Consider the following 26,597-nt stretch of genomic DNA (forward strand, 5'->3'; position numbering starts at 1 on the left):
AGCACCTAGGCAGCCCGTTTATTAAATAACCTTCAGTAGCTCTTAAAGACACAGGAAAACAAGGATATCCATAGTTATCATTTTCATCTCCTTAAATGTTTAGCTTTATCTTGCATTAATGAACATTGAAGAGGTTTATATTTACATTTTTGATTGAGGGTAAGATGCAATGAGGAAATTTAATCAAAGCAACTTAGGGGTCTAATTAATGCAATCAGCATTAGGTCGTGCAAGTATTGTCATTGAATGCCATCGTGTAAAGCTGGTGATAGTGATTTGGGCGGCTGGAATATCTACCCCTCTGTTATCAAGATAAAACCAAGAGGGGAGAGACAGACACTGAATGCCAAGTCCAAAGCTGGAGTCTTCTTTCCATGTTGAGCTTTTCTTATGAGCTAATTAATAATCCTATCAAAACTATCTTAGTTGGGAAAAATTCTTAATGCACTACATATGGTCAAAGTCCCAAAAGTTTCATTTCTGGACAATGCTGTGTCAGAATAGTATTAAAATGGATGGTGGAGTTATATTATGTCTGGCTTGCCAGTGGAAATGAATGTTGAGGTAAATTATTCTTTTCTAACATCAAGGATATCAAGAAGTACAGTAATTTGTTAAACACAATCCTAATAGTCTAAAAGAGAATTCATAAAGACAGTGGAACACGGTTTTTTACTTCTCAATGGCACTATGCTTATTATTTCATTTCTTGAGTGTTTCTAGGACATCAGCCACCATAGTACTTAGTCAGGCTCAACTAACTATATTTTATTTTGATCTCATCCAATAATACAGCTGTGTACTTTACGTATACAGGTGGCGCTAGTGGTAAAGAACCCACCTGCCAATGCAGGAGAACTAAGAGACAGAGTTCAGTTCCTGGGTTGGGAAGATCCCCTGGAGGAGGAAATGGCAACCCACTCCAGTATTCTTGCCTGGAAAATTCCATGGACAGAAAAGCCTGGCAGGCTATAGTCCATGGGGTCGCAAAGAGTCAGACATGACTAAAGGGACTTAATACAACAACATACTTTACATAGTCATGAAAATTAGAACCTGTCAGTGGACTTAAATTATATGGAGGTTAAGAAAATATTTCACTCAAAATGTAATCTCCACACTATAGCCTAGCACTGTAAGGTTACTGATCTAATAGGCTGTGTCACAGGCAACAACACCACTTTGACACCGATAAGGAGTCTTGGTGAATTTTAAAGTAGCTGAAATCTTTTTCATGTACTTGAAACATGTCTGCACTTAGAATATGATGGGGTTTTATTAGTTTTATGTTTATTTTGGGTGGGGGAGCCATGCATGTTATGTAATTCCTGTGGATTTGGAACAACTTTCTATTGCCATCAAATTGGTGTGTGTGTGTGTGTGTGTGTGTGTATTTTAAGGTCAGCTTCTTGGCATATATCTTAAATGTAGCATGTCTGAAGCTTGATTATGTTAAAGTGTCCCATTATATGAAAATATCTCCTAAACTTGGAAATTTGTACTTCTGAAACATTGGAGATGCAAATATTTAAATATCCTTAATTATGCACCAGCTCATTACTGATAATTCTACCTAAATATAACCAAACATCAAGTGCTTCCAAAATTTCTCTGGCATGATGGATGAAAGATTATTGAATTTTAAACAAATGAATATCTGACTAATGAATTCCTAAGGTGAAAGAGTATAACTAATTGCTTTCTAGAGGTGAATGAATTTGGAAATTAGCACTCAGTAAATGTCTCACAAATGTACAACAGTGCTCTTTGATCACACATCCCATTCCTTCACACGATGGCTTCAATGCTCAGTCCCACTCACCATTGTAGTTTCTGCTATTGACCCAAAGCTGTTGATAAATATGTTGCAGGTAACATTTACAGGAGGTCCTGCAAGTTGAACAATAAATAGAAAATTTGACAGGTTGTGTTCATGGCATAATCAAGTCATGTTTTTCTCTTGCCAGTGGCATTGTAGCACTTACCATGGTGGTTTCTGTGACTGATCCAAAACTGTTGATAAAAATATTGCAAGTAACGTTTACTGGAGGACCTGCAGAACGTAATAAGAATGTTGCAATAGACATTGAAGCAAAAATACAGCCCCATCAACATCTGTGCAGATGACTAGAGATGTAACCAAATTAAAATGATGGTGAGATTGCAAAAAAAAAAGAGAAAGTTTTACCCAGAGAAGTTCACAGTAATAACATTCCCACTAGCCTTTCAAATAATGACAGTTAAGCAATGATAACTTACCCTGAAGAGTTTTGGACTTGGAAAATATAAGCTGAAGACTATTAAATGGAATTCATTGTCAATAGTTGTGATCAAAATTGCCTTTTGGATGAGTGGCTTTCTTTGACCTTAGGCTCGTCAACCTTGTAGATGTCAACAGTGAGTGCACATGACGATGAAATAGCCTGGCTCATAATTTCAAATGGAGCTACATTTTGAACGGTGGATGGGTCAGGAATATCCACCTCCTTTTGTGGAATACCCTTTAAATCAATGGGTCTAGTTTGATTCTCATGATACCTCTGAATTTACCCCATTCCTTCTTTATACCCTGTGACTGCCTAATGAGAAATGATGCACAGAAATACAAAACCAAAGAAGATTAGCTCACTTAAAGAAATAAACCCAGCAGTGTCGCTTAATGTCCAGATTGTTACATCAATAAATATAGTATAAAGCAAGGTTTCGTTTCCCTGGTGACTCAGATGGTAAAGAATCTGCCTGCAATGCAGGAAACACAAGAGACGTGGGTTTGATCCCTGGGTTGGGAAGATCCCTGGAGAAGGGAATGACTACCCACTCCAGTATTCTTGCCTGGAGAATTCCATGGAAGTTTATTAATCCTAGATGTGCTTTGAACAAAGAGCATGCTTTTTCCTCCAGAGACATAGGGAATAACTCTTTTTTCCTCTTGCCCTTTGTTTCTCCCCCAAACAAGCACTAACCAGCCTGCCCTTGTTTAGCTTCAGAGATCATGTAAAATCAGGCATGTTCAAAGGGTACAGCCACAAACTCTTTGCCCTCTGACAATAGATTAATCACCTTTTGATGACCTCCAGTTTCATGTTATGCTGTGCAATATATTTATTGCCCTCATGTAGTTTCCACATAATGCTTTCTAAAATATGCAACAGTTCATATTGCCATGAACCATCTGTGTGCTTGTTGCTTTCTCCTATGGAAATTTATTTCTTTTCACTTAACAAAGGCTCAGTATCCTGGCTCAAGCTACACCCCAGTTGACTCTGTTTGCAACAAGCAGGTAGGATCTGAATGAGGAGGAGTTTGGCTTGAAGCCTCCTTCAAAGGCTGATAGTAGAACACAGCTGCAGCAACACTTGAGTGCCATGTTTTTACTTCTCAAGTCCATGTTGAGTTCTCAAAATGAAAAAAAGAAAAGGGCTCAACAGCTAATGTAAATTTCCAGGCAAGGAAACTTTGGTAAAAGAAGGAACAAGGACTATGGATAAGAGAGATGTAATAAACGGTTTTTCTTTTTAATATAACTAACTTCTCTGCTTTTAATGAGAAAATAGTGTTTTTTAAAAAGTGTTTTTGGGCATCGGATCATAAACATCACCATATTACCAAAGCATTTTTCAGCCTACATCTTTGAAATATTCCACGTCTTTTTAGTTTGTCCCCTTGTTATTCATCATTTGCTAAGATGACTTTTTTTCCATGGTCACTTCCTACTCTGCTTTATTTTGTTTTTCTATTTAGGTTACTCGAAAAAAAAACCAGCAAAAAAAAAAAAAGAGTCTCTTTCTTGGCCATAGAATTTTATTCTATAACAAATATATTTTTATGCTAGTAAGAGATAAAGTAAACAAGTAAGAGTCAAGTCACGAGAAATTGTGTGTCTTTACTTTTTTTCCTCTCTTCACAACAAGATATTTCCTTTTAGATGCTCCAATTCAGGATGGAAAACTTTCGTGAATTTTTATATACAAGATAGAAAATGAATAATGTGGGAAAAGAAACAGGAAAGAGAGAAACATCATCTTAACAGGAGGAATTTGAAAATCCAAATGTAGGTTCTCTTGTACTGTAGATTATCTGAATGTCTGGCCTCCCCAGCTGGCTTCGAACCAATTAGAAGGCTGGGTCATGCCATCATGCATCTGTTTTTATCCTTCCCAGTACATGGCAGTGTGAGTATACTGTTAGAATTCAAAATATTTTTTAAGCTACCACATATTGACATACTGTACTGAGCACATTTAAAAAGTCATCTGTTTTAATCCTCACACAAGAGGAATTGTTTCAGTGCTCCAATAAATATTTTCAGATGAGGAAACTGGGAGTTAGAGAAATTAAGTAACTTGCTTAAAGTCATGCCACAGTAATTAGAGAAGCTGAGACTCAAGGTCTTATCATTCTGATTCCAAAATCCTAAATTTTTCAACCATTTTGCTGCACTAGATTCATGGCCTAATATCCTCTGACCTGCAAACCAGGGTATTTTTCATTGGTTTGTACGCTTCTGGGATAGTTTGACCCTTTGCATCTGATCATTTCAATCTTGGCCACTGCCTTAAGAATCATTTGTATTTGAATATAAAACCTTGGAAATGAAAAAAGAAGTAACTTTCACATGCATGTATTAATAAGGAGCTCACATATATTAAAATTTGCTGTATGCCAGTAAGTGCCTTATTTCATTCTTCAATAATTACATGTTAACCATGTCTCCCATTCCCAGTGAAATGCCCATTCCCATTCCCATTCCTAGCAAAATGCTGGGCTGGATGAAGCACAAGCTGGAATCAAGATTGCAGGGAGAAATATCAATAACCTCAGATACGCAGATGACACCACCCTTAGGTGGCAGAAAGCGAAGAGGAACTAAAGAGCCTCTTGATGAAAATGAAAGAGGAGAGTGAAAAAGCTGGCTTAAAACTCAACATTCAGAAAACTAAGATCATGGCATCCAATCCCATCACTTCATGGCAAATAGATGGAAAAACAATGGAAACAGTGAGAGACTTTATTTTCTTGGGCTCCAAAATCACCACAGATGGTGATTGCAGCCATGAAATTAAAAGACGCTTGCTCCTTGGAAGAAAAGCTATGACCAACCTAGACAGCATATTAAAAAGCAGAGATATTACTTTGCTGACAAAGGTCTGTCTAGTCAAAGCTATGGTTTTTCCAGTAGTCATATATGGATGTGAGAGTTGGACTATAAAGAAAGCTGAGCACTGAAGAATTGATGCTTTTGAACTGTGGTGTTAGAGAAGACTCTTGAGAGTCCCTTGGACTGCAAGGAGATCCAACCAGTCTATCCTAAAGGAAATCAGTCCTGAATATTCATTGGAAGGACTGATGTTGAAGCTGAAACTCCAATACTTTGGCCACCTGATGCAAAGAGCTGACTCATTTGAAAAGACCCTGATGCTGGGAAAGACTGAAGGCAGGAGGAGAAGGGGACGACAGAGGATGAGATGGTTGGATGGCATCACCGACTCAATGGACATGAGTTTGAGCAAGCTCCGGGAGTTGGTGATGGACAGGGAGGCCTGGTGTGCTGCAGTCTGTGGGGTCGCAAAGAGTCGGACACGACTGAGCGACTGAACTGAATGCCTCCCATTTTATAGATGAGGAAACTGAGGCACAAAGGAAATTCATTAATTTTCCCAAGGTCACAGAGTTTGGAAGAGGCAGAAACTGCCTAACTTTAGGGACACCTTTTTTAGCTAGAGGGATAAAATGCCTGAGGCCAATAAAATCACCTGGAGGATAGAAGTTACCTGAATATGGGACAATGTCTTCAAATTCTTTGTGTAGAATAATGGCATTGTTTTTCACTGTTAAAAAATAAAAAGAGTTATCCTGACATGTGCCAACACAACCTCCCATCTGTGTTTTAGCCCAATAATTTACTAAGGTGTTCTAATTAACAGTAACACATTCTTAGATGTGATCACCAGCAAATGAATGTGTTCTATAAACTGCAGAAAGAGTTAACACTACTTAAGCTCATCTAATTGGTTTATCAGCAAAGATACTCCAAAGTGAATTTGATGAGAATTTGACTGGGAAGTATTATATAGACATCTGATCACTCGTATCACTTTTCTCTCCTTCCTTCCTCCCTCCTGCCCTCAACAGAACCAAAAGTTGGCTCTCTTAAAAGATCAAAAAACTTTGCAAACTTCTTCTAATGGGAAAAATCTCAGTTGGCTATGATGTATAATCCTTTTACTATGCTGTTGAATTTATTTTGATACTATTTTGTTGTAGATTTTTGCATCTATATCCACAAAGGTTATTTGTCCTTAATTTTATTGTCCTGTGGTGTATTTATCTGTCTTTGGTGTCAAAGTAATTTTGGCCTTATAGAATGAGTTAGGAAGTATTCTTTTCTCTTTTATTTCTTGGAAGAGTTTGAGAAGGATTGGTGTTAATTCTTCCTTATGTGTTGTAATAATTCACCAGTGAAGCCATCTGGTCCTAAACTCTGTTGGAAGGTTTTTGATTTTTCAGTAGATTTATTTGCTTGTTATAGGTCAAAGATTTTCTATTTCATCTTGAGTCAGTTTAGGTAAATTATGTATTTCTAGGCATTTGTTCATTTTATCTCAGTCAGTTCAGTTCAGTCGTTCAGTCGTGTCTGACTCTGCGACCCCATGGACTACAGCACGCCAGGCTTCCCTGTCTATCACCAACTCCTGGAGCTTACTCAAACTCACGTCCATTGAGTCGGTGATGCCATCCAACCATCTCATCCTCTGTCATCCCCTTCTCCTCCTGCCTTCAATCTTTCCCAGCATCAGGGTCTTTTCCAATGAGTCAGTTCTTTGCATCAGGTGGCCAAAGTATTGGAGTCTTCAGCTTCAGCATCAGTCTTTCCAATGAATATTCAGGATTTCCTTTAGGATAGATGGGTTTGATCTCCCTGTGGTCCAAGGGACTCTCAAGAGTCTTCTCCAACACCACAGTTCAAAAGCATCAATTCTTTGGCGCTCAGCTTTCTTTATAGTTCAACTCTCACATCCATACACAACTACTGGAAAAACCATAGCTTTGACTAGACGGACCTTTGTTGGCAAAGTAATGTCTCTGCTTTTTAATATGCTGTCTAGGTTGATCATAGCTTTTCTTCCAAGGAGCAAGTGTCTTTTAATTTCATGGCTGCAGTCACCATCTGCAGTGATTTTGGAGCCTAAAAAAATAAAGTCTCTCACTGTTTCCATTGCTTTCCCATCTATTTGCCATGAAGTGATGAGACCAGATGCCATGATCTTAGTTTTCAGACTGCTGAGTTTTTATTTAGGTTACCTAATTTGTTTACAATCTACTTTTATAATTCTTTTTACTTCTGTGAGGTCAGTAGTAATGCCCCCACTTGCATTTCTGATTTTAGTTATTTGAATCTTCTTTTTTTTTCTTTGTCAGTCTAGGGAAAGGTTTGTAATTTTTGTTGATCTATTAAAAGAGCCAGATTTTAGTTGTGTTGATTCTCTAATTGCTTTTCTATTTTTTTCTCTACTTTGCTCTTTATTATTTCCTTCCTTCTGCTAGCTTTGGGTTTAGTTTGCTCTTCTTTTTCTAGTTCCTTAAGATGTAATATTATGTTATTGATTTGGGATCTTTCTTCTTTCTTAGTGCAGGCATTTAGCTTAAAAATTTCCCTCTGAACACTGCTGTCAGTGTATCCCATAAGTTTTGGTATGTTGTATTTTTGTTTTCATTCTTCTTTAATTTCCCTTGTGATTTTTTCTATAACCTGTTGGTTGTATGAGTGTGTTATTTTCCAAATATTTGTGAATTTTCTGATTTTCTTGTTTTTAAAACTTGTTTTAAATTCTTGTGGCTGTGCCATGCAGCATGCAGAATCTGAGTTCCCTGACCATTATTGAACCCATACCCCCTGCAGTGAAAGTATGGAGTCTTAACCACTGGACCACCAGGGAAGTCCCTGGTTTTCCTTTTATTATTGATTTTTACCTTCATTTGACTATATTTGGAAAAGATACTTTTTATAATTTTAATCTTTTAAATTTTATTAATATTTTGTCTCCTGTTGTTGAGTGGTGTATTCTTTATATGTTTGTGAGGTCTAGTTTGTTTATAGTGTAGTTCATATTCTATATATCCATACTGATCTCTGTATTGATGTTCTATCTATTACTGAAATGCTACATTAAAGGTTCCAACTATTACTGTAAAAATATTATTTTTTCTATCAAGTTTATCAAGGTTTACTTCATTATTTTGGGATTCTGTTGTTTGGTGCGTGTATTTCTAGGACTGTAATATCATCTTGATTATTTGACTCTTTTATCAATGTATATTGTCATTCTTTGTCTCTTTTAAGAGATTTTGACTTATGTCAGCATAGCCAACGCCACTCTCTTTTGGTTACTATTTGCATAGAATATCTTTTTCCATCCTTTCACAATCAATCTACTCATGTCCTTGGATCTAAAGTGAGTCTCTTATAGACAGCATATAATTGGATCATAGTTTGTTTTATACAGTCTTCCTATCTATATCTTTTGTGTGAAAGAGTTTAATGCATTTACATGTACAGTAATTACGTATATAAGGAATGACTTTTGCCATTTGGTATTTGATCTCTTTATTTTACAGCATTTTTTGTTTTTCCTTTTGTCTATTGCCATCCTCTTTTGTATTTAGTTGATTTTTTCTTTTAGTAAAACATTTTGATTCTCTTTTATTTCAAAGAGATATACTTTTTAGATATTTTCTTTGTGGTTACTGTGGGGATTACATTTAACATCCTAAATTTATAACAATCTAGTTTGAATTGATACCAACTTAACTTCTATAACATACAAAACTCTACTCTTATACTGTTATATCCTCCTCCTTTTAGGTTTTTCTTCTCACAGATAGTATCTTTATTTATTATACATCCAATAGCATAGAACTTTATTTCTTTATTAGGCTTCGAATTACTGTCCAGCATCCTTGCATTTCAACCTGAAAGACTCCGTTTATCATTTCCTGTAGGGCAAGTCTAGTTCTAATGAACTCTCTCAGCTTTTGTTTATCTCTGAATGTCTTAATTTATCTTTCATTGGTGAAAGATAATTTTCCTGGATATAAATTTTTAGCTACATTTTTTTTTTTCATTTCAGCATTTTAAATATATCATCCCTTGCAGTCTGGCTTCCCAGGCTTCTTCGGAATGATTGGCTAATGATTTTATTGTACATCCCATGTGAGTAATGATTTGGTTTTTTCTTGCTGTTTTAAAAATTCTCTCATTGTCTTTGTAGTTTGATTGTAAAGTTTCTCAGTATGAATCTCTTTGGGTTTTCCTACTTGACATGCATTGAAGATTGTGGATTTGTAGATTTCTATCTTTCATCAAATTTGAGACACCATTATTTCTCCAAATATTCTATTCAAATATTCAAAGATCCTTCCTATCCCTCTGTCATTCTCAGAATGTGTATGTTGGTCTGTTGGTGTCCCATTGGTCCTTTAGATTCTGTTTAGTTTTCTTTATTCTTTTTCTTTGATGTGCCTCAAACTCAATAATTCACTTAGACCATCATCACATTCACAGTTTTTCTTCTGCCTGTTCAAATGTACTGTTAAATTCCTTTGGTGAATTTTCCATTTCTCTTTTTTCACATTTCAGCTCCAGAACTTCTTTTTGGTTCCTTCTTATAATTTGTAGCTCTTTATTGATATTTTCATTTTACTCATAAACCAGTCTCCTGATTTCATTTTATTATTTGTCCTTGTTTTCCTTTAGATCTTTAAGCATATTTAAGACAGTTGTTTTACAGAATTTATCTAGTAAGTCCAGTGTCTGAACTCCTCATGGATGTTTATTGTCCATTTATTTTTTGCCTTCAAATGGGACATATTTTCTTGTTTTTTTGTATGCTTTGTGATTTTTGTTGATAACTAGACATTTGACTTTTATAACTGATAACTCATGGGGAGAAGGGGAAAGTAGATTCTCCCCCTTTGCCAGAGTTTGCTGGATGCTTTTGTTGTTGCTGTTGTTGTTGTTGTTGAAAGCTATTATAAGCCATCCATTTGGTGACTTTCTAACACTATTTTTGCAAAGACTATGTTTCTTAACTTTTGTGTGGCCATTATAGCCTGTTTCTCAGCTTGTACTCTACTAGAGTTTTGATGGAAATTTTCTTGAACACCAAGGGCTAAAAAGAATCAAACAAATAAACAAACAAAAGATACCTCTCCCAGTTTTTATTTATTATCTCTATTCTTGGGGCACTCTTTTGATACTTAGACAGTCTTGAACTGAATCTAGCGATCAGCCCAAGGTGAACTCTTCGGATCTGCTCAGATCCTTTCTGAGTATTCATCTTGCCCTGAGAATGCCTGTGGCTTTTTAAATTCTCCTGCATGCCTGGCTGATTTTGAATTTCCTGATTTCCCTAAGAAACTCTTGTCAGCTTTTGCTGTTAGGCCTTTAAATGGTCTATTGTATGTTTCAACTATAATCTTTTACTCCAGGCATCTAAATGTTTTTAGTGTTTCTTGCAGTGTGTTTGATCAATACCTACTGCTTTTCTATCCTGAGTTCTACTGGGTTAGGTGGAACAAAGATGAGCACTCTTATAGGCTGAATTGTGTTCTTTCAAAATTTATATGTTGAAGTGCTAACCCCCAGTACCTCAGAATGTATGTGTATTTGGAGAGAGGGTCTTTAAAGAGGTAATTAAGGGTAAATGAGGTCATGAAGGTAGTCCCTAATCTGACATGAATGAGGTCCTTAAAAGAAGAGGAGAAAAGAGATATCAGAGATGTGTGTGCGTAGAGGAAAAACCATATGAGGACACAGTGAGGATGTAGCAATCTGCAAGCCAGGGAGAGAATCCTTGGGAGAAACCAATCTGCTTTCACATAGATCTTGGACTTCTAGCCTAAAAAATTGTGAGAAAGTCCATTTCTATTGTTTAGGTTACCTAGCCTGTGTTATTTTGTTATGACAGTCCTAGCAAACTAATACAAGCTCTTTGCATATGTCCTTCTGGTAGCACACAGGCAGGTTAGAATAGATAGACAGAATAATTTGTGAATAATGTTTGCTTGTTTACTTTGCCCTCTCCAGAATGAGGGACCAGGGTTCCACACTGGGAATGTAGGTTGCCACTGATTCAAAAACAAAATCACTGCTGGGGAGAGGATGGGACAAGGACAAGTAAAGACACCAGAAAACTTTCCTGCCATTTTCAAGTAAGCTTTTTCCTGATTCAGTAGTTTCTTGTTTGCTATAGACTTATGACTATTTTCCAGAATTCTAACAAAATTAGTTCTGACAGTTTTCACTTACTTTTTGACGCTTCTGTGTGGGAACAAGAGCTTGGAGCTGCCTACTCTGCTGTTTTGTTGATGTCAACTTTTTCCTCCCCAAAACTTTAATGCACTCATGTGAATCATGGTGCTTCTAAAGGAGAGCAAAGTATGTGTTGTTGTTTCCCAACTTTATTTGAACATAGGAGACTATGTTTTTTTTTGAAATAGATCATCCTCTTTTTTAAAAAAATTGAAGTATATTTGATTTACAGTGTTGTGTTAGTTTTTGGTGTACAGCAAAGTGACTCAGTTATACATATATACTGTTTTTCATATGTTTTTCCATTATGGCTTGTCACAAGATATTTAATACAGTTCCCTGTGCTGTATATAGTAGCATCTTCTTGTTTATCCATTCTCTATATGATGGTTTGCATCTGCTTGTCCCAAACTTCTAATCCAACCCTCCTCCACCCCTCTTCCTCTGGCAACCACAGGTCTGTTCTCTAAGCCATCCCCATTCATGGAGCACATTTCAAAGATGACATGCATTCTTCAAAACATAGTTCTGAAAATGTTGACGTACAGTAATTTATTTATGAATTCAATTAACAAATTCTTATTGAACAATAAGTATATTAGATGATAATAATAATAAGACTAAAGACAATTATAGAGGTATTATCCAACCCTGTGATCCTACAAGGAGGGAATCTTTTACTGGGGGCTGCAGGGTCAGTGCCTGGGATGAGGAGGTAATGGGAGAGGAACAAAGAATCAGTAAACAAACAAACAAACAAAAAAAGAATCAGTAAAGATCAGCTTAATCTTTTCCAGGTATTTGCCTAAGACTCCCAATTTATGTAATGGTCCTGTAGTCTAGGAATGTAATTCAGGGATGCAAGTCACAAAGTCTGCTTCTAATCAGATTTGATAAATGTATTAATTCCTAGATGAATTCTCTTAAAAACTCAGTAAGCTAGATGACAGGTCAGCAGCATTTTTTGTTTTTTTTTAGGTAAAGGGCCAGATGGTAAATATTTTAGGGTTTGTGGGCCACAAGGTCTCTGTTACAATTACTCAGTTCTGTCTTTGTAGTGAAAGTAGCCATAAAGAGTATGCAAATAAATGAATGTGGCTGTGTTACTGTAAAAACTTTATTCACAAAACAGGTGGTGGACTAGATTTGGCTAGGTTTGCTCCACTACTTGAGCCACCTCACATGAAGAGCCAACTCATTGGAAAAGACCTGATACTGACAAAGATTGAGGGCAAGAGGAGAAGGAGGTGGGAGAACATGAGATGGCTAGATGGCATCCCTGACTCAATGGACATGAGTTTGAGCAAACTCTGGGAGATAGTGGAGGACAGGAAGCCTGGCGTGCTGCAGTCCATGGAGTCACAAAGAGTCAGACATGACTTAGCAACTGAACAATAAGTTGGATGGGCCTTCCTCTGAACTTTTAGAGTCAGAGATTAGGAGCAACAGAAATTGTCCCAGAATTCCATAATCTTTCCATACCCATAAGTAAGGACTGGCCATGGACATGCAGGATCATAGGGACTGTTTATAGAACTATTTATGTGAGTAAATAGTTTTATATCATGCTTTGTGGCATGAATAAAATCCACTTTAGCAGAAAGGATGTATGGGAAATGGTATTCTTTGGGCCAGCTGCACTGTAGCGGTCCCAGATGAAAACCATCAATTTCCAGTCAGACCACTTCATTGTCACAAGAGCTAGGAGGCAGTATGGAAGAAAAGTGAGGCCAGGACAGATCATGTGGATAACAAATATTTGACTCAGCAATTATATTTAATATGACTCAGACTTGCTCATAAAAATGAATCAATGAAAAGAGCACTCTGTATCTTGCATATTTAAAACCTGGAACTAATTTTTATAACTTCTACCATGGTAATGAAAGGTTTATCTATTATTCATAGTGACTATATTAAAATAAGATTATATATATTCATATTGAACAAAGCTTTCTAAATTAACAATAAATACTGTTTTTAAAGCTTTGTGATGGCTAATTCATGTCAATGTATGACAAAAACCACTACAATATTGTAAAGTAATTAGCCTCCAACTAATAAAAATAAATGAAAAAAAATAAATAAAAGGATATTAGCTTAAAAAAAACAAAAAAAATAAAGCTTTGTGATGGATTCTACTTAAAAATAATCACCAAAGACACATATTGTATGATGTCACTTATTTGTAAACTCTAAAAAAACCAAATTCATAGAAACAGAAATTAGAGTGTTGGTTACCAGAGGCTGGATGAGGGGAAATGGGGAGGTGTTGGTCAAAGGATACACACAGTTATAAAATGAGTAAGTTCTGGGGATCTAAGGTACAGGATTAGTGGTGGTGGCTATAGTTAACAATACTGTATTATATACTTGAAAGTGCTAAGTGAGTAAATCTTAAATGTTCTCACTATAAAAATGAAATTGTAGTTATGTGATATGATAGAGGTCTTAGCTAATACTACATGGTAATAATTTTGCAATATATAAGTGTATAGCTCAACACCTTTTATATCCTAAATTTACACAGTATTATATGTCAATTTTACCTCAATAAAGCTTGAAAAAATTTAAATGAGGGCCACCGCATAGGTAAAAAATAAGTACTAGGAAAGAGTAGAGGATCTCTGTAACACCAAAACAAGTAACCACTATTCATCAGTTTTGCCTCAGTTATGTTATTTTCCAACATCATTTTAGGGCAGAAGACTTGAAAGCCAGCATTCTTTCAGTTCTGAGATGAAAATGTTATTTTTTCTCTCTTGTCACAAATAGACAAGAATGACATTTTGATTTTGCATTTTATTCCTTTTAAATAATTTAATATGTCCTCAAGTATCACAGTTGACTTAGCGTGGGGCCCCTGGATGGGAATGCAGTAGTAACTTATGTGTTTGATATCTATAGAAATTAAATTTCTTTTGGAATAAGAAGATTTTTATCTAGCAGAAAGAGTCTCACCATTAGCTCAAGTGATAAAGGGAGGAAATAAAGCACATAGAGAAATCAAGAAGATGTATAGTTAACAGAGGCTTGTTTGAAAATAGGGAAGCAGTGTTTCTTATGACAGCTTCCTGTGTTGTATGGCGCTTTGATGCCCATGAAAGAGAGAGTCTTGGACGATAAGAGAGTTGCAAAGGGACGGAATGGCTTTTCATGGTGGCACTCCCTTTGTGAGGGGTAATTTGTGGCATCTAATTCAAAGAATGGAGAAAGATTTTTTTTCTTTTAACGTCATGACATTAATTAGAAATGGTCACCCAAACTAACTCATTGCATTTTTAAAATCTTCTTGAAAATTCATGACTAATAAACTATATACTATTGATTCTTCTGCCCAACACATGGTCAAAATGATTTTATCAGTTCCACTACATTCAGCTTAGTTGCTGACATCCAGGTCTGTGCTGATTCCCACAGCCGGATGAGATAGTCTAGCAAATCATTCGCTTTGGACCAGCCTTGTTGATAAAAGGATAGAACTGCCAGACAAAGCAATTAATTAGCAACTAAGGTAGCTTGAATATAGAGAACCAAATGGCAGATTCTGTGAGTCCTTCCCACTAATGGCTACCAGTTGTCAACTGCTCTCACACAAGGATGAGTGAATGGACATATGTGCACAAAGCTCAGATCCATGTCAGAGGGCTTTGAGAATGCTGACAAGTTTCTATCTTTGCATACTGTGGATTTCTCCATGATTAAAAAAGAAGGAATAAGACAGGAGCCGATATATGAAGTATGGTAACTACCAGTCTGTCTTGTTTTTGCCACTGGCTTTGCTTATTATCACCTGTGAACTTTAAACAGAGTATAGAAACTCTCTGGGTTTGTTAATTCTGTAAAATGGGAGTAATGGTGCTTACTTTGATGTTAATTATGAGAATTAGGAGTGATTTAAGGAAAGCCCATAATAGTTGCTAAATAAATTGTAGCTTGCCTCCAGGAATTATGCATAAGCATTCTTTGCGTCTGGACAACTACACAGCGCTATAGACTTGGGATCATTCCTGCTAGCTTCCTTATTTAAGATAGGGTTTTTCAACCTAAGGACTACTGGCATTTGTGGGAGTCTGTCCTGTGCATTGTTGGATGTTGAGCAGCATCTTGAGTCTCTAGTCACTAGATACCAGCAGCACCCCGCCTCCCACAGCCCCTGCCGTGACAGCCGAAAACATGTCCAGATATTGCCAAGTGCCCCCCTCCCCGGGAGGGGGGACAAAATCACTCCTGATTGAGAACTACTAAGTTATAAAAGTCAGGTAAAAATGCAGGATTAGTGGAAAGGCTACTTAACAAGGATTATGTTATATAACAATGAAAGGAGCTTCAGAGTATTCTTCTGCCTAGCCAAACAAATGCTAGGGACGTATTATATTTTTGGTCATATGACTTTCTGATGAGAAAGTCATCTCTCTCATGTGTTTCAACAAAGAATGTGGATTTAAAAAAATATTTAAACATACTTTGGATGAACACTTGGCAGTATTATGGAACTTGTACTCCTTTGTTGGGTGTATTCATCAAGAAATTAAATGTGGTGCCTCTCTGCAGGCATTTGCTAAATTCTGTGCATTTCCATCTTATACCTCTTCATTCACTCACTCAATCAGCAAACATTTATTGAGTATCCATTATATGCTGGTCTTGTACTAATTATCCTTTACATTTAGATGGTGAATTGTGGGACAAAATATAAGAAAGTTGGGCATTAAGGACAAGTCAGAAACAATTTGCTGAAAAGCCCTTGAGTCATTCTGCAAGAAATGTCAGATGAAACAAAAAGTGTGTGCTCAACCAAGCATCACAGAGAGGGCATTTTTGTTAAGCCTCGTTCTAATACAAGTGAACTGCTGCTTTTTTGTTCTTTGCAGGATCATAGCGACCTTAAAGTGAGCAGTTTATGTTCTGGGAGATTTAGGGTGCTTTGCTTGTGGTGACAAGGTTCATTTTCTATTTTAAAGATCTCAGATACTAAGTGGAAACCTTCATGTTGGGAATAATTTTTAAGTGTAATCTACATATATTTCTATTTATGCTATAAATAAAATGTCATCAGATGGAGAATTGCTGGAAAACACAAGGTTCTTGCTATCTTGGGATTAGGGTAGATAATAAGTAAAGGCCCACTTAGCCTTAGAAGAAGACAATTTTAAATGCCATTTGGAATTAGTTTTGAAATGAGGAGATCTGAGACTTTCTCATGAACCCAAATGATATTTCCTTTCATTTTAGGAAGTAACAAAAATAGAATTAAAGAGGACTTTCTCTCATTAATTGAATCCTCTACTACTTTGAGAAATGAATAGCAAGTTCATCAACTTGTTAGGACCTGACAAATTGAAAATAGATTTGTTTTGCATTAGTTAATTTTTGAAGAAGGAACTATGCTGTGTTTGAGGTTATGCTAATGAAATTGGTGTGTGTAATTTACACATATATACATATATGTTCACATGTTCAAATCTTCTTGTTCTTCAATCAATACCTACTCAGTGAATTTTCCCGTGATTCTCCACACTGGAATATCATATTTCTTGGAACTTCCAGAGCCCAATAACCCTTACCATATTGTAATATAGTCAACTTTTTTCATGCTTGTCTAATTCTTAATAGTGTGCTCTAGACAGAGTATGATTCAAATCTGATTCACTGTAATGTTTCTCAAGGCATTTGTATAGTACTCAGCACATAATAGGCATTCAATAAATTCTCAGTGAATGCTGTTGAGCAGAATATAAGCCTTTTTGTGTAAGTAGATGCCAGTGGCATGCTAAGAAATCTGCATTCCCGTTCCATTTCAGAGCTACTTTCAGCACAAGGCATTTTAACCCCATCCATTGGCCTCCATCCTTTCAGCTTCAAAGGGGAGTTCATTCAAAAAGTCTTTCATTTAGACCAATCATTTCATCTCAGCCTGTGAAGTCAAAAGTGAATTTTGTTTACTCTCTTTCCAAAGCATTCAACAAAATGAGAAAATTATAACAAAAACATCACAGTCACCAACAAGCAGCATTACAACATGGTCCTCTGAAACTACTACTGAGCTGCCATGTGTGAGGCTGTGGCCCTCCCTCCTGGCATCTCACCAGTACAGCATGGAATAATGGGGGGAAAATCATAAACCTCAGAGCTGGAACTGGACTTAAAACCTGGCTCTGCTTTTTACTGCTTGTGTAACTCTCTGTAGGCTAGTTAATCATTCTGGGTTCTAATGTCCTCATCTATAAAAGAAAAAATCTTTGCCTAAATCACAGCTTTGTTGGGAGGACTGAATCTGATACTGTGTGTGAAATTCCACCTTTTTCTTTCCTCTTACCATCTCCTTCCCCTACCAAGGAAGGGTCTTCCTCTTAAACCTTGATATTTTCCCCTTTATTTAACAATCAGATGTACTTTTCTCAAGCACCATCTCTCTGCTTTACATTTTATTATGCTCATCCCTACTCACTGTGTTAAGAAAAATAACCTGGATTTGAAATAATCTCTAGGAAAAAAAGAGAGATCTTCTTTTTGGAGATGGAGTATATTACTGAATCTTAGAATCATGAGTGTAGGGGAAAATTGTGCTTTAAGAAAAAAATACTGTGGATTGTCTGTAGTATACCCCTTCCTGTCATCTGAGTCTCATTCTTGGGAGCTATTTCACAACTCTTTAAATTGTATAACTGATAACAATGGGAAATATTGCTTGCTTAGAGACATGCAAATCCTGCCATGTGCTGTCCCAAAGAACAAGTGACTGCCCTCCTCCACTGTGAAAGCGTCTGGTTTTGCCTCTGTTTGCACATTCAGGCCAATATTCTTCATCTATAAATGTGTCTGTTTCTTAGGTTTTTATTTTGAACTGGTTATGCCATCTGCCTGGTTCCCTCATTGATTAATGAGTTAAAATCTTTAACATGCATTCATTTTATATCTGCATGAGAGTTGTGATTTTATCTTTTTTTTTCCTGAAAAATCATCTTTTTATGTGAATTTTTAGAAACATTATCACCCTTTGGAATTGTTAGACTCAGAGCCAGGCTGTGGAAACTTAAAGACCAAAATCCTGTTCAAGGCCATAACAGTGCTGGGCAACCCAGCACTTCCTGTTCCACAGTCAAAAGAGATCTTAGAACACCGTGTCTGCCAATGAATAGTACCTAAGCTCTCCTGTCCCTTCTCTGTTCATCTGTGGCTTCCACAAATGGGAACTTGTTTCCTTATTAGGCATTCTGCACCATTTCTCGGAGGTAGGAAGGTCACCATTGTTCTGAGAGGAAACAGAAGTTTTCTATGTCAGCAAGATATCTAAAAATAGAAACCAGAGTTCCTGACATGCACTATTCTCTGCTAACAACTAGGACAGCACTTCCCTACTGCAGAGGGAAGCCCTGAAATCGTGATGCTTGTTGTGTTTCTGTGTGTTCCTGTTTGACTGATGGGCCCTTTGCATTTATGTAGCAGAGGCTTCCATCTCTCTTATCTCATGCTACACTAGCCAGCTTTGTAACTCAGTTTAATTAAAATGATATTTATTGGACTTTTTCTGTATGTTGGGTGCTTACTTAATTTGGGTTACCCTGGAATCAGGGATTTGGGTGAAAGTAGTTTATAAAGGAGGTAAATAATGCACCAGCTGGGATGTGGGGAAGAGATTCAAAGTTGGGAAGGAAGCCAAGGAAAGGTGCTTTAGTGAATCCATTATCTCCCAAAGGCACATGAAGCTTCATCCCATAAGTAGCTCTGGCAGACACACTCTTCTGAGCTATTCTGTATCAACACCCATCAATCATTAGACGGGAATTTTCTCGGGGGCATTAATTTATCTTCACTTCTGGTTGGTCACAAGGGTGGGCAAAGTGGCTTAGGTGAGAGAAGACCCTCAAGCAAAGAAATTGAAATGGTGGAGTTTGGAAGTCAGACGGTACAGTGGTATGGTAAGGGGTTGGGGGTATAGGTTGGGTGCCAACGGTGGTGTCTCTTTGGTGTTGGGCATACCAACATGTGCATGATCCTTGAATTCAATAAACTCACAATCTATCATGGCAGAAAGATTTTTTTTATTTTTTATTTTTTTTCCATTTATTTTTATTAGTTGGAGGCTAATTACTTTACATCATTACAGTAGTTTTTGTCATACATTGAAATGAATTAGCCATGGATTTACATGTATTCCCCATCCCAGTCCCCCCTCCCACCTCCCTCTCCACCCGATCCCTCTGGGTCTTCCCAGTGCACCAGGCCCGAGCACTTGTCTCATGCACCCAACCTGGGCTGATTTTAATATCATATATTTCCACCTCCATCTCAGAGTGACAGGATTTCTGATACTGAGCTGAGTAGAGCTGTCCCTCCGAGAGTCAAGAACCTTCATGGCCTCCTTGCATTTATCACAGCTGTGTTTATACTTAAAGTGGAAAATGCCTTTCTCCTACAAGATGCCAACACTTCTTGTGGGCTCATGACAATGGGCCACATCATCACCTTGGGACCTCAAGAGGCTCACAATTTGAAGACATGGGAGCTTAAATGGGGGTACAGAAAAAATGGGGTTTGTACTCATAATCCTTTCACATTAGAGACAAGATTTGTTGAGGATTTTAAAAAGGTTCTAATTTGGTGTGTTATACCAAACACAATAGAGCAGTGTTGTAGCAAAGAAAATCACTTGATGAGAAATGGCCCCATTTTCAAACTCTCAGGGAAGGAAGACAGCATGTCCCTCAAGTTAAAAGGCAAGAATCTTTCTAAGAGAATCTTCTTTCTTTTTTATAAATTTATTTTTAATTGGAGGAAAATGACAATGTTCTGTTGCTTTCTGTTGCTATACAGCAACATGAATCAGTCATAATTATATATCCATCCCATCCCTCATGAGCCTCCCTCCCTTCCCTCCATCCACCCTTCTAGGTCGTCTTTCTGAGGTTTAACCTGAGTCAACACACACCTCTCTGTAAATGTTCCCTTCCAGGCAGATGTGTGTCCATTTGCAAGCACAGACAGTGGTGGCTGCCTAGACCACCACAGGGAAGAGTGTGGTGGATAAGTGTGAAGGCTCCAGCCCCAAATAGTCTGGATTTGACTGGCTGCTCTGCCACTCACAGCTGGGCCAGCTGTAAGGATTCTGAGCATCAGTTTGTAGATTTAGAAGAAAGGAATTGACAACAGTGGTACTTAGCGATTTTGTCGGGAATAAATGAGATCATGCATGTACCGCACTTAACATTTACTTGGCATACCACAATGCACGCCGTTGTCTCTGTAAACCCCACCTACACTTCATGTCCTCACTTGTTTCCTACCTCTTCCTTATACTTGAGCCATGATCTCCACTTCCTCCTAGTTTCCATGACGTCATTCCCTATGGAGCTGCATGTTTATATAGACAAGACTTGTTTTCTGTGTACAATTTCACTTGCTCCACAAGACATCACATTGCTAGAAGACTGGGGTTGTCTGATACTGCTTTCAGGAAGTTCCCAAAGCCCCTGTAAATTAGGCACAAAACTTTGTGGTTCATTTGTAGCTTGCTACAAAGTAAACTTGACCTTGTACATAAGCACTAAGTACTTTCTCTGTTTAAGAAACAACCACTTACATTGTTTCAGGTAACAGTCTCAATTCTTTAACACTGCTACCCTGGCAAGGAAGCAGCACTCAGAACATTCCCTCCTCTCTTCCTTGGCAGGCTTGGACTCCTCATATATGTTGGAAAGTAATCATAAAGAGAATCAAATTGCAAGCTTCTGGTCTCAGACTTAGCATTTTCTCCCACTACGCCCAAATGACTGAGATTATTAAATGAAAACATTCCTAGAGCCCAGATAGTAAACTGCACTAGGAAGCAGACTATAGGACTAGAGAAAAATGCCAGATGGAAGGACATGCTTTTGGTATGTCATAGTCAGCATTTTCCTGGAATATATTTAAATGCCTCACACATTTGTACTGAAAGGAGGTGTAAATGATTCCAAAATGCCATTAGTCAGAGACAGAATCACAGAATGCGTAACCCATCAAGGTAGCAGTTGCTGTATCCCATCTCCTTTGCTCAGCCACTAACTGCCTCCCCCATCCCCCCTCGAAAGATCTACAGGCTAGTTCCAATACATTCCAAGCAGAAAGCTGTTGGGTGATTGGAAAGAAATCAGCTTTTCTCATTCATTTAATTATTCATCAAACATTTATGGAGGATTAATAATGTGCTTGAATCTGAGGATGCAAATTTGAATAATAAACAGATTCTGAAGCAAAATGCTCAAAGGCACTTGCAGGCCTCCAGACTCGGAGCTCCTAGCATAGCTCTGTAATTAAGAAACAGATATAAGGCTAACTCATGAATTTGGTGTACAATAGACAAATCTTCTAGGCCTTTACCATTGGTAACTGGATGGACTCCTGCCAGATGGCCTGGAATTGAAATTTAGCTCTGCACCCTTATTACCCATATAATCATAAGCAAGCACATCAGCTCTCTTTTAGTAGTTTCTTTGTCTCTAAAGCAGAGATAATAATAACATGCATGTACTTCTCTGTAAAGTTATTGGGAGGATTAAGTGAATTAATATGCAAAGTACTTAGAAGAATGCTTAACACATGGTAAGGACTCAAATAATATAAATACGTGATGTTATCATCATTAATGCTTTCTGAGCTGCTACAATTAAAATGGTGCAAAGTATATGGATGGATGTAGTGAAGAATAAAGTGTTGGTCAAGAAGGAAGATGATGGATAAGTTGGACCCTGAGCCCCTCTACTTCCCCCCATCTTCTGTTTAAGTATTGCATCTGATACCTTCTGTCTTCATCTTCTGAGCCTTACATTTAAAGTACATTAAAAAATTCTTTCTATTCAATAAGCTTACTGAGAAGTACGATTTAGTAGAAAACTCTATTTTATGATGTATTTAAATTTTACAAGTGTTTCCTGAATGTCTGGGTGGCCTGTCCTGATGGGAAGGAAGTCCATCAAGACACAGCACCAAGGGCCTAGTGCTCTTTGTCAGCTTCATGCTGACTATACTCAGGACCAGCCGGCCCAGCTGGTGGTGGTGGCCCATCTGTGCCCGATGACAGAGCACCGCTTCACCAAGAAAAGAGGCCATTTTAATGTTAAAAGCAAAAACAAAACAAAAAACCTCCCTTCCCTCAAACTTTGTGAATTAATATCTAATCTCCCCTTTTCTGTCTGGCATTAGTCTTTTAAATGAGAAATCTACACACACACTTCCTCCCACTTTCTCTGATCTCATTCACTCTCTAACCAGCTACAATCTGGGCTTTGGTCTCACTGCTCTAGAGATATCACCCTCACTAAGGTTAAAAATGTCCCACTGACCAAATCCAGTTGCCCATTTCCTTACCTCTTTCTGTTCAGCATTCCTGCCACACTTGGCAGGTTTGATTTCCTTACCCAAATGCTTTCTCTTCCCTTGACATCAATGACTACATCTTTTCCTGTTCTCTTCCAGATGTTCTGACCATGTGTTCATATTTCCTGTCCAGTCCTTCTTTTGCCCCCATGCCATCAATGTGCATGTTCATGGAAGTCTCATCCTTACTCCTCTCTTCATTCTACACACTTGCACTGAGTGATCTGAATTAATACTATCATGATCTGATGGCTCCATTCCTGCATTGATAGCCCCAACATCTGTTTTTAGTTCCAGATTAACATTTTCAACAGCAGATTAGACACATGAATTAGTGGCGGTCATCTGAAAAACATGCTCAAAACTGAACTCATTATCTTCCTCAGCATCTTCCTCCTTTAACATCTCCTCTTTGAGCAAATGAGAGCATCATCTGCTCAGCTGCCTAACTTGGAACCTTGAGTCAAACATTATTCTTCTTCTTGTACCCTCTATATCCTTTCTAATGCATTTTGACTTTCATTCATCTTATTAATTAGCTTCCCTGGTGACTCAGATGGTAAAGTGTCTGCCTACAAATGTGGGAGACCTGGGTTCGATCCCTGAGTTGGGAAGATCCCCTGGAGAAGGAAATGGCAGCCCACTCCAGTATTCTTGCCTGGAAAATCCCATGGACAGAGAAACCTGGAGGGCTACAGTCCATGGGGTCGCAAAGAGGCAGACATGACTGAGCGACTTCATTTTCACTTTCACTTTATCCTGTTAATTTAGCCTCGCCTTTCCAATCCCACAGCTGAAGCCTGAACTTTCATCATTTCTCTCTTGTGAATGATTGTCATGATGCCCTGATCCACCATCTTTCTAGTATATCCTTCTAAAGGCATCTTGAATTATCTTCTTAGAATCTAACCTACATCTAATCATACCCCTTCTCTACTTAAAAATCTTAATGTGCCTTCCTGTTACCTACAATTAGATCTGAATGCCTTAATAATCAATTTGACCCTCTAGCTCTACCTAGCTTTATTCTCTAGCCTCATTTTTTATGACTTCCCTCCTTTTACTTTCTTTAGGTATAGTCATGTTTTGTTATCCCCCAAACTCGCCAAATTCTTTCCAGACATGAGAATTCCCTACCTGAAGTTCCCTTGTCCATTCCTTGAATGCCTACTCTTCTCTCAAGACCCAATTAAAACATCACCTTTTATATGAAGCCTAGAGCTACTTCTTTTTCTCCTCTGTAGATTGAGCTCTTTCATGTAAAGGGCTCCAGAGAAATATAAACGTTATCATTAGTGGAAGCTACCTTAGTTGGGCTTCCTAGATTTTATAAAGATTTTTGGTCCATTGATACATAATCTGGGACAATCCCATAGCTTGAGAACCACTTTTCAATTTCTGATGAGAATGGCAAATGAGGCCCAAAAGGAGAATTCTTTAGAAGAATCAGTCACAAGCTCACTGTTTGGAAGGAGTTCATGCTATAACCATGATGCCAGCAAATCTGACATTGCTTTGTTGTTGTTAAGTTGCTAAGTTGTGTCTGAATCTTTGTGACCCCATGGAATGCAGCATGCCAGACTCCTCTGTCCTCCACTATCTCCTGGAGTTTGCTCAAACTCATGTCCATTGAATCAGTGATATTATCTAACCATCTCATCCTCTGCTGCCCCCTTCTCCTCTTGCCCTCAATCTTTCCCAGCATCAGGGTCTTTTCCAATAAGTTGGCTCTTCGCATCAGGTGGCCAAAGTATTGGAGCTTCAGCTTCAGCATCGGTACTTAAAATGAATACACAGGGTTGATTTTCTTTAGGATCCATTGATTTGATCTCCTTGCAGTCCAAGGGACTCTCAAGAGTCTTCAGCACCACAGTTCAAAAGCATCAATTCTTTGACACTCAGCCTTCTTTATGGTCCAACTCTCACATCTGTACATGACTACTGGAAAAACTATAGCTTTGACTGTACAGACCTTTGTTGGCAAAGTGATGTCTCTGCTTTTTAATATGCTGTCTAGGTTTGTCATAGCTTTTCTTCCAAGGAGCAAGTGTCTTTTAATTTTGTGGCTGCAGTCACTGTCCACAGTGATTTTGGAGCCCAAGAAAATAAAATCTGTCACTGTTTCCACTTTTTCCCCTTCTATTTGCCATGAAGTGATGGGACTGGATGCCATGATCTTAGTTTTTTGAATGCTGAGTTTTAAGCCAGCTTTTTCACTCTCCTCTTTCACCCTCATCAAGCAGTTGGAAATTACTGGTAATTCAGGTATATCAAAAAATTAACAATTGGTTATATTGATTTTACTTACTAAACATTTCAAGCACTGAAGAGGAGAGTTGCCTCAGGCCAGTGGATTCTATTTGGGTAACCTTAATGCCACCATATATCCATATTCAATATTGGTTATAGAAAATAAAGCTTTTTATACATGAGATGTCAGTCCTGGAATAGTGGTAGAGTAGAAGGAGTTGGATAGAAAGGCTGGGGATAAGAGTGCTGGTACAGTAACAATTCTTTTTTTTTTTTTTACATTAACAATTCTTAATTCTCCTTTACTTGATACCTAGTACAATGCTATGTGCATAGTAAATGCTTGATCTGTATCTATATGTGAATGAATCCATTCATTCAGGATTAAACATTTGTTAAGCTCCTACAAAGACAGGAAATACACAAAACCCTGCAACTTCGAAGATAAATTAGAATCATTCTGTAATATAGAAAAGGGGGGACATCTGTGTTAAAAATGCATTCAATAAAGTATTGCAGGTCAAGAATGAGTGTCATTGTCATCATTACCTGAATGATGACTTATACTCCTCTCCATATTAAGTTTTATGTATCTGGAGAGCTAGTATTGATCTAAATCCTGTCTGGAAATAAGATAACTTTTTCTCCCCCCTAAACAGCAAGAATGATGAGCAAAATTACAGCTGCTTTCCATTATGAGAAATGCCTAAGGAGTGAAATGAGATAATATATGGGAAAAGACTTCATGCATTTTGAAAGAATCACGAATATTAGATAATAATTTATTATTTTAGTTCAGTTGCTCACACCCACCCACCTTTTCAGATTCTGGGATTAATAATTGGTGTTATGGATTCTTATATTCATCTGATACTAGTTCATTGGCTCCTTGTCTACTGTCATGTATTGGAGGTAAACAATGAAGAATGAGATAAGCCCGGTCTATGGCTTCCTTGACCTGGTCTAGGAGGGGAAGGGACAAGGAAGCAGCCAGTCACAAGAGAGATTGTAGACTGTGCACGTAAGAGAGGTTGGACTTAGCAGTTTAAAGGAAACTTTCTAGAGGAAATGGTACTGATGCTGGTCTGTCGGATGAGTAAGATTAGGCTGGTGAAAAGGCAGGCATGGTAAAGGGAAATGAAAGTGCCAGACACAACAATGAAAGGTGTGAGGAATAGGAAACAGGGTACTGAGGCTGGAACAGAGTGGGAGGCATGGCTTGGGATGCAGAATGATGACGCTGAAGAGGATGATATTGATACTACCTCCAAGGTCCTTGGATCCCATTTACCATCTTGTGCCTCTCACCTCAGTATGCTTTTTTTGGAAAATTGAAGTAGAGTTGATGTAAAATATTAGTTACAGGTGTACAAGGCTCAGGTAGCGCCAGTGCTAAAGAACCCACTTGCCAATGCAGGAGACGTAAGAGACCGAGATTTGATCCCCAGGTCAGGAAGATCCCCTGGAAGAAGACAAGGCAGCCCATGGAGAATCCCATGAACAGAGGAGCCTGGCAGGCTACAGTCCACAGGGTCACAAAGAGTCGGACACAACTGAGCAACTGAGCGTGCATGCACGCACAGATGTGCAGTATAGGAGTCCACAACTTTTTTTTTTTTTTTAGGAGTCCACAACTTTTAAAGGTTATACTCCATTTATAGTTGTTAAAAATGTTGGC

The 26,597-nt window shown here is 37.9% G+C and overlaps 1 protein-coding gene across 5 annotated transcripts in view; it reads right to left on the reverse strand.

Moving 5' to 3' along the window:
* The window catches only part of GLRA2 (glycine receptor alpha 2), a 189,235-nt gene that overhangs the window by 144,762 nt on the left and 17,876 nt on the right, over window positions 1–26,597 (reverse strand). For 3 of the 5 annotated variants that reach the window (XM_020877627.2, XM_070462606.1, XM_070462605.1), the window contains one exon: window positions 1,986–2,053. In XM_020877627.2, coding sequence (XP_020733286.1) covers window positions 1,986–2,053 — 68 coding nt within the window. Of the gene's footprint in view, window positions 1–1,822; window positions 1,891–1,985; window positions 2,054–26,597 lie in introns of those variants that run through there. The other 2 variants (XM_070462607.1, XM_020877628.2) reach the window with 2 other exon arrangements.

The sequence above is a fragment of the Odocoileus virginianus genome, unplaced genomic scaffold (assembly GCF_023699985.2).
Source record: "Odocoileus virginianus isolate 20LAN1187 ecotype Illinois unplaced genomic scaffold, Ovbor_1.2 Unplaced_Scaffold_6, whole genome shotgun sequence".
NCBI classification, from domain to species: Eukaryota; Metazoa; Chordata; class Mammalia; order Artiodactyla; family Cervidae; genus Odocoileus; species Odocoileus virginianus.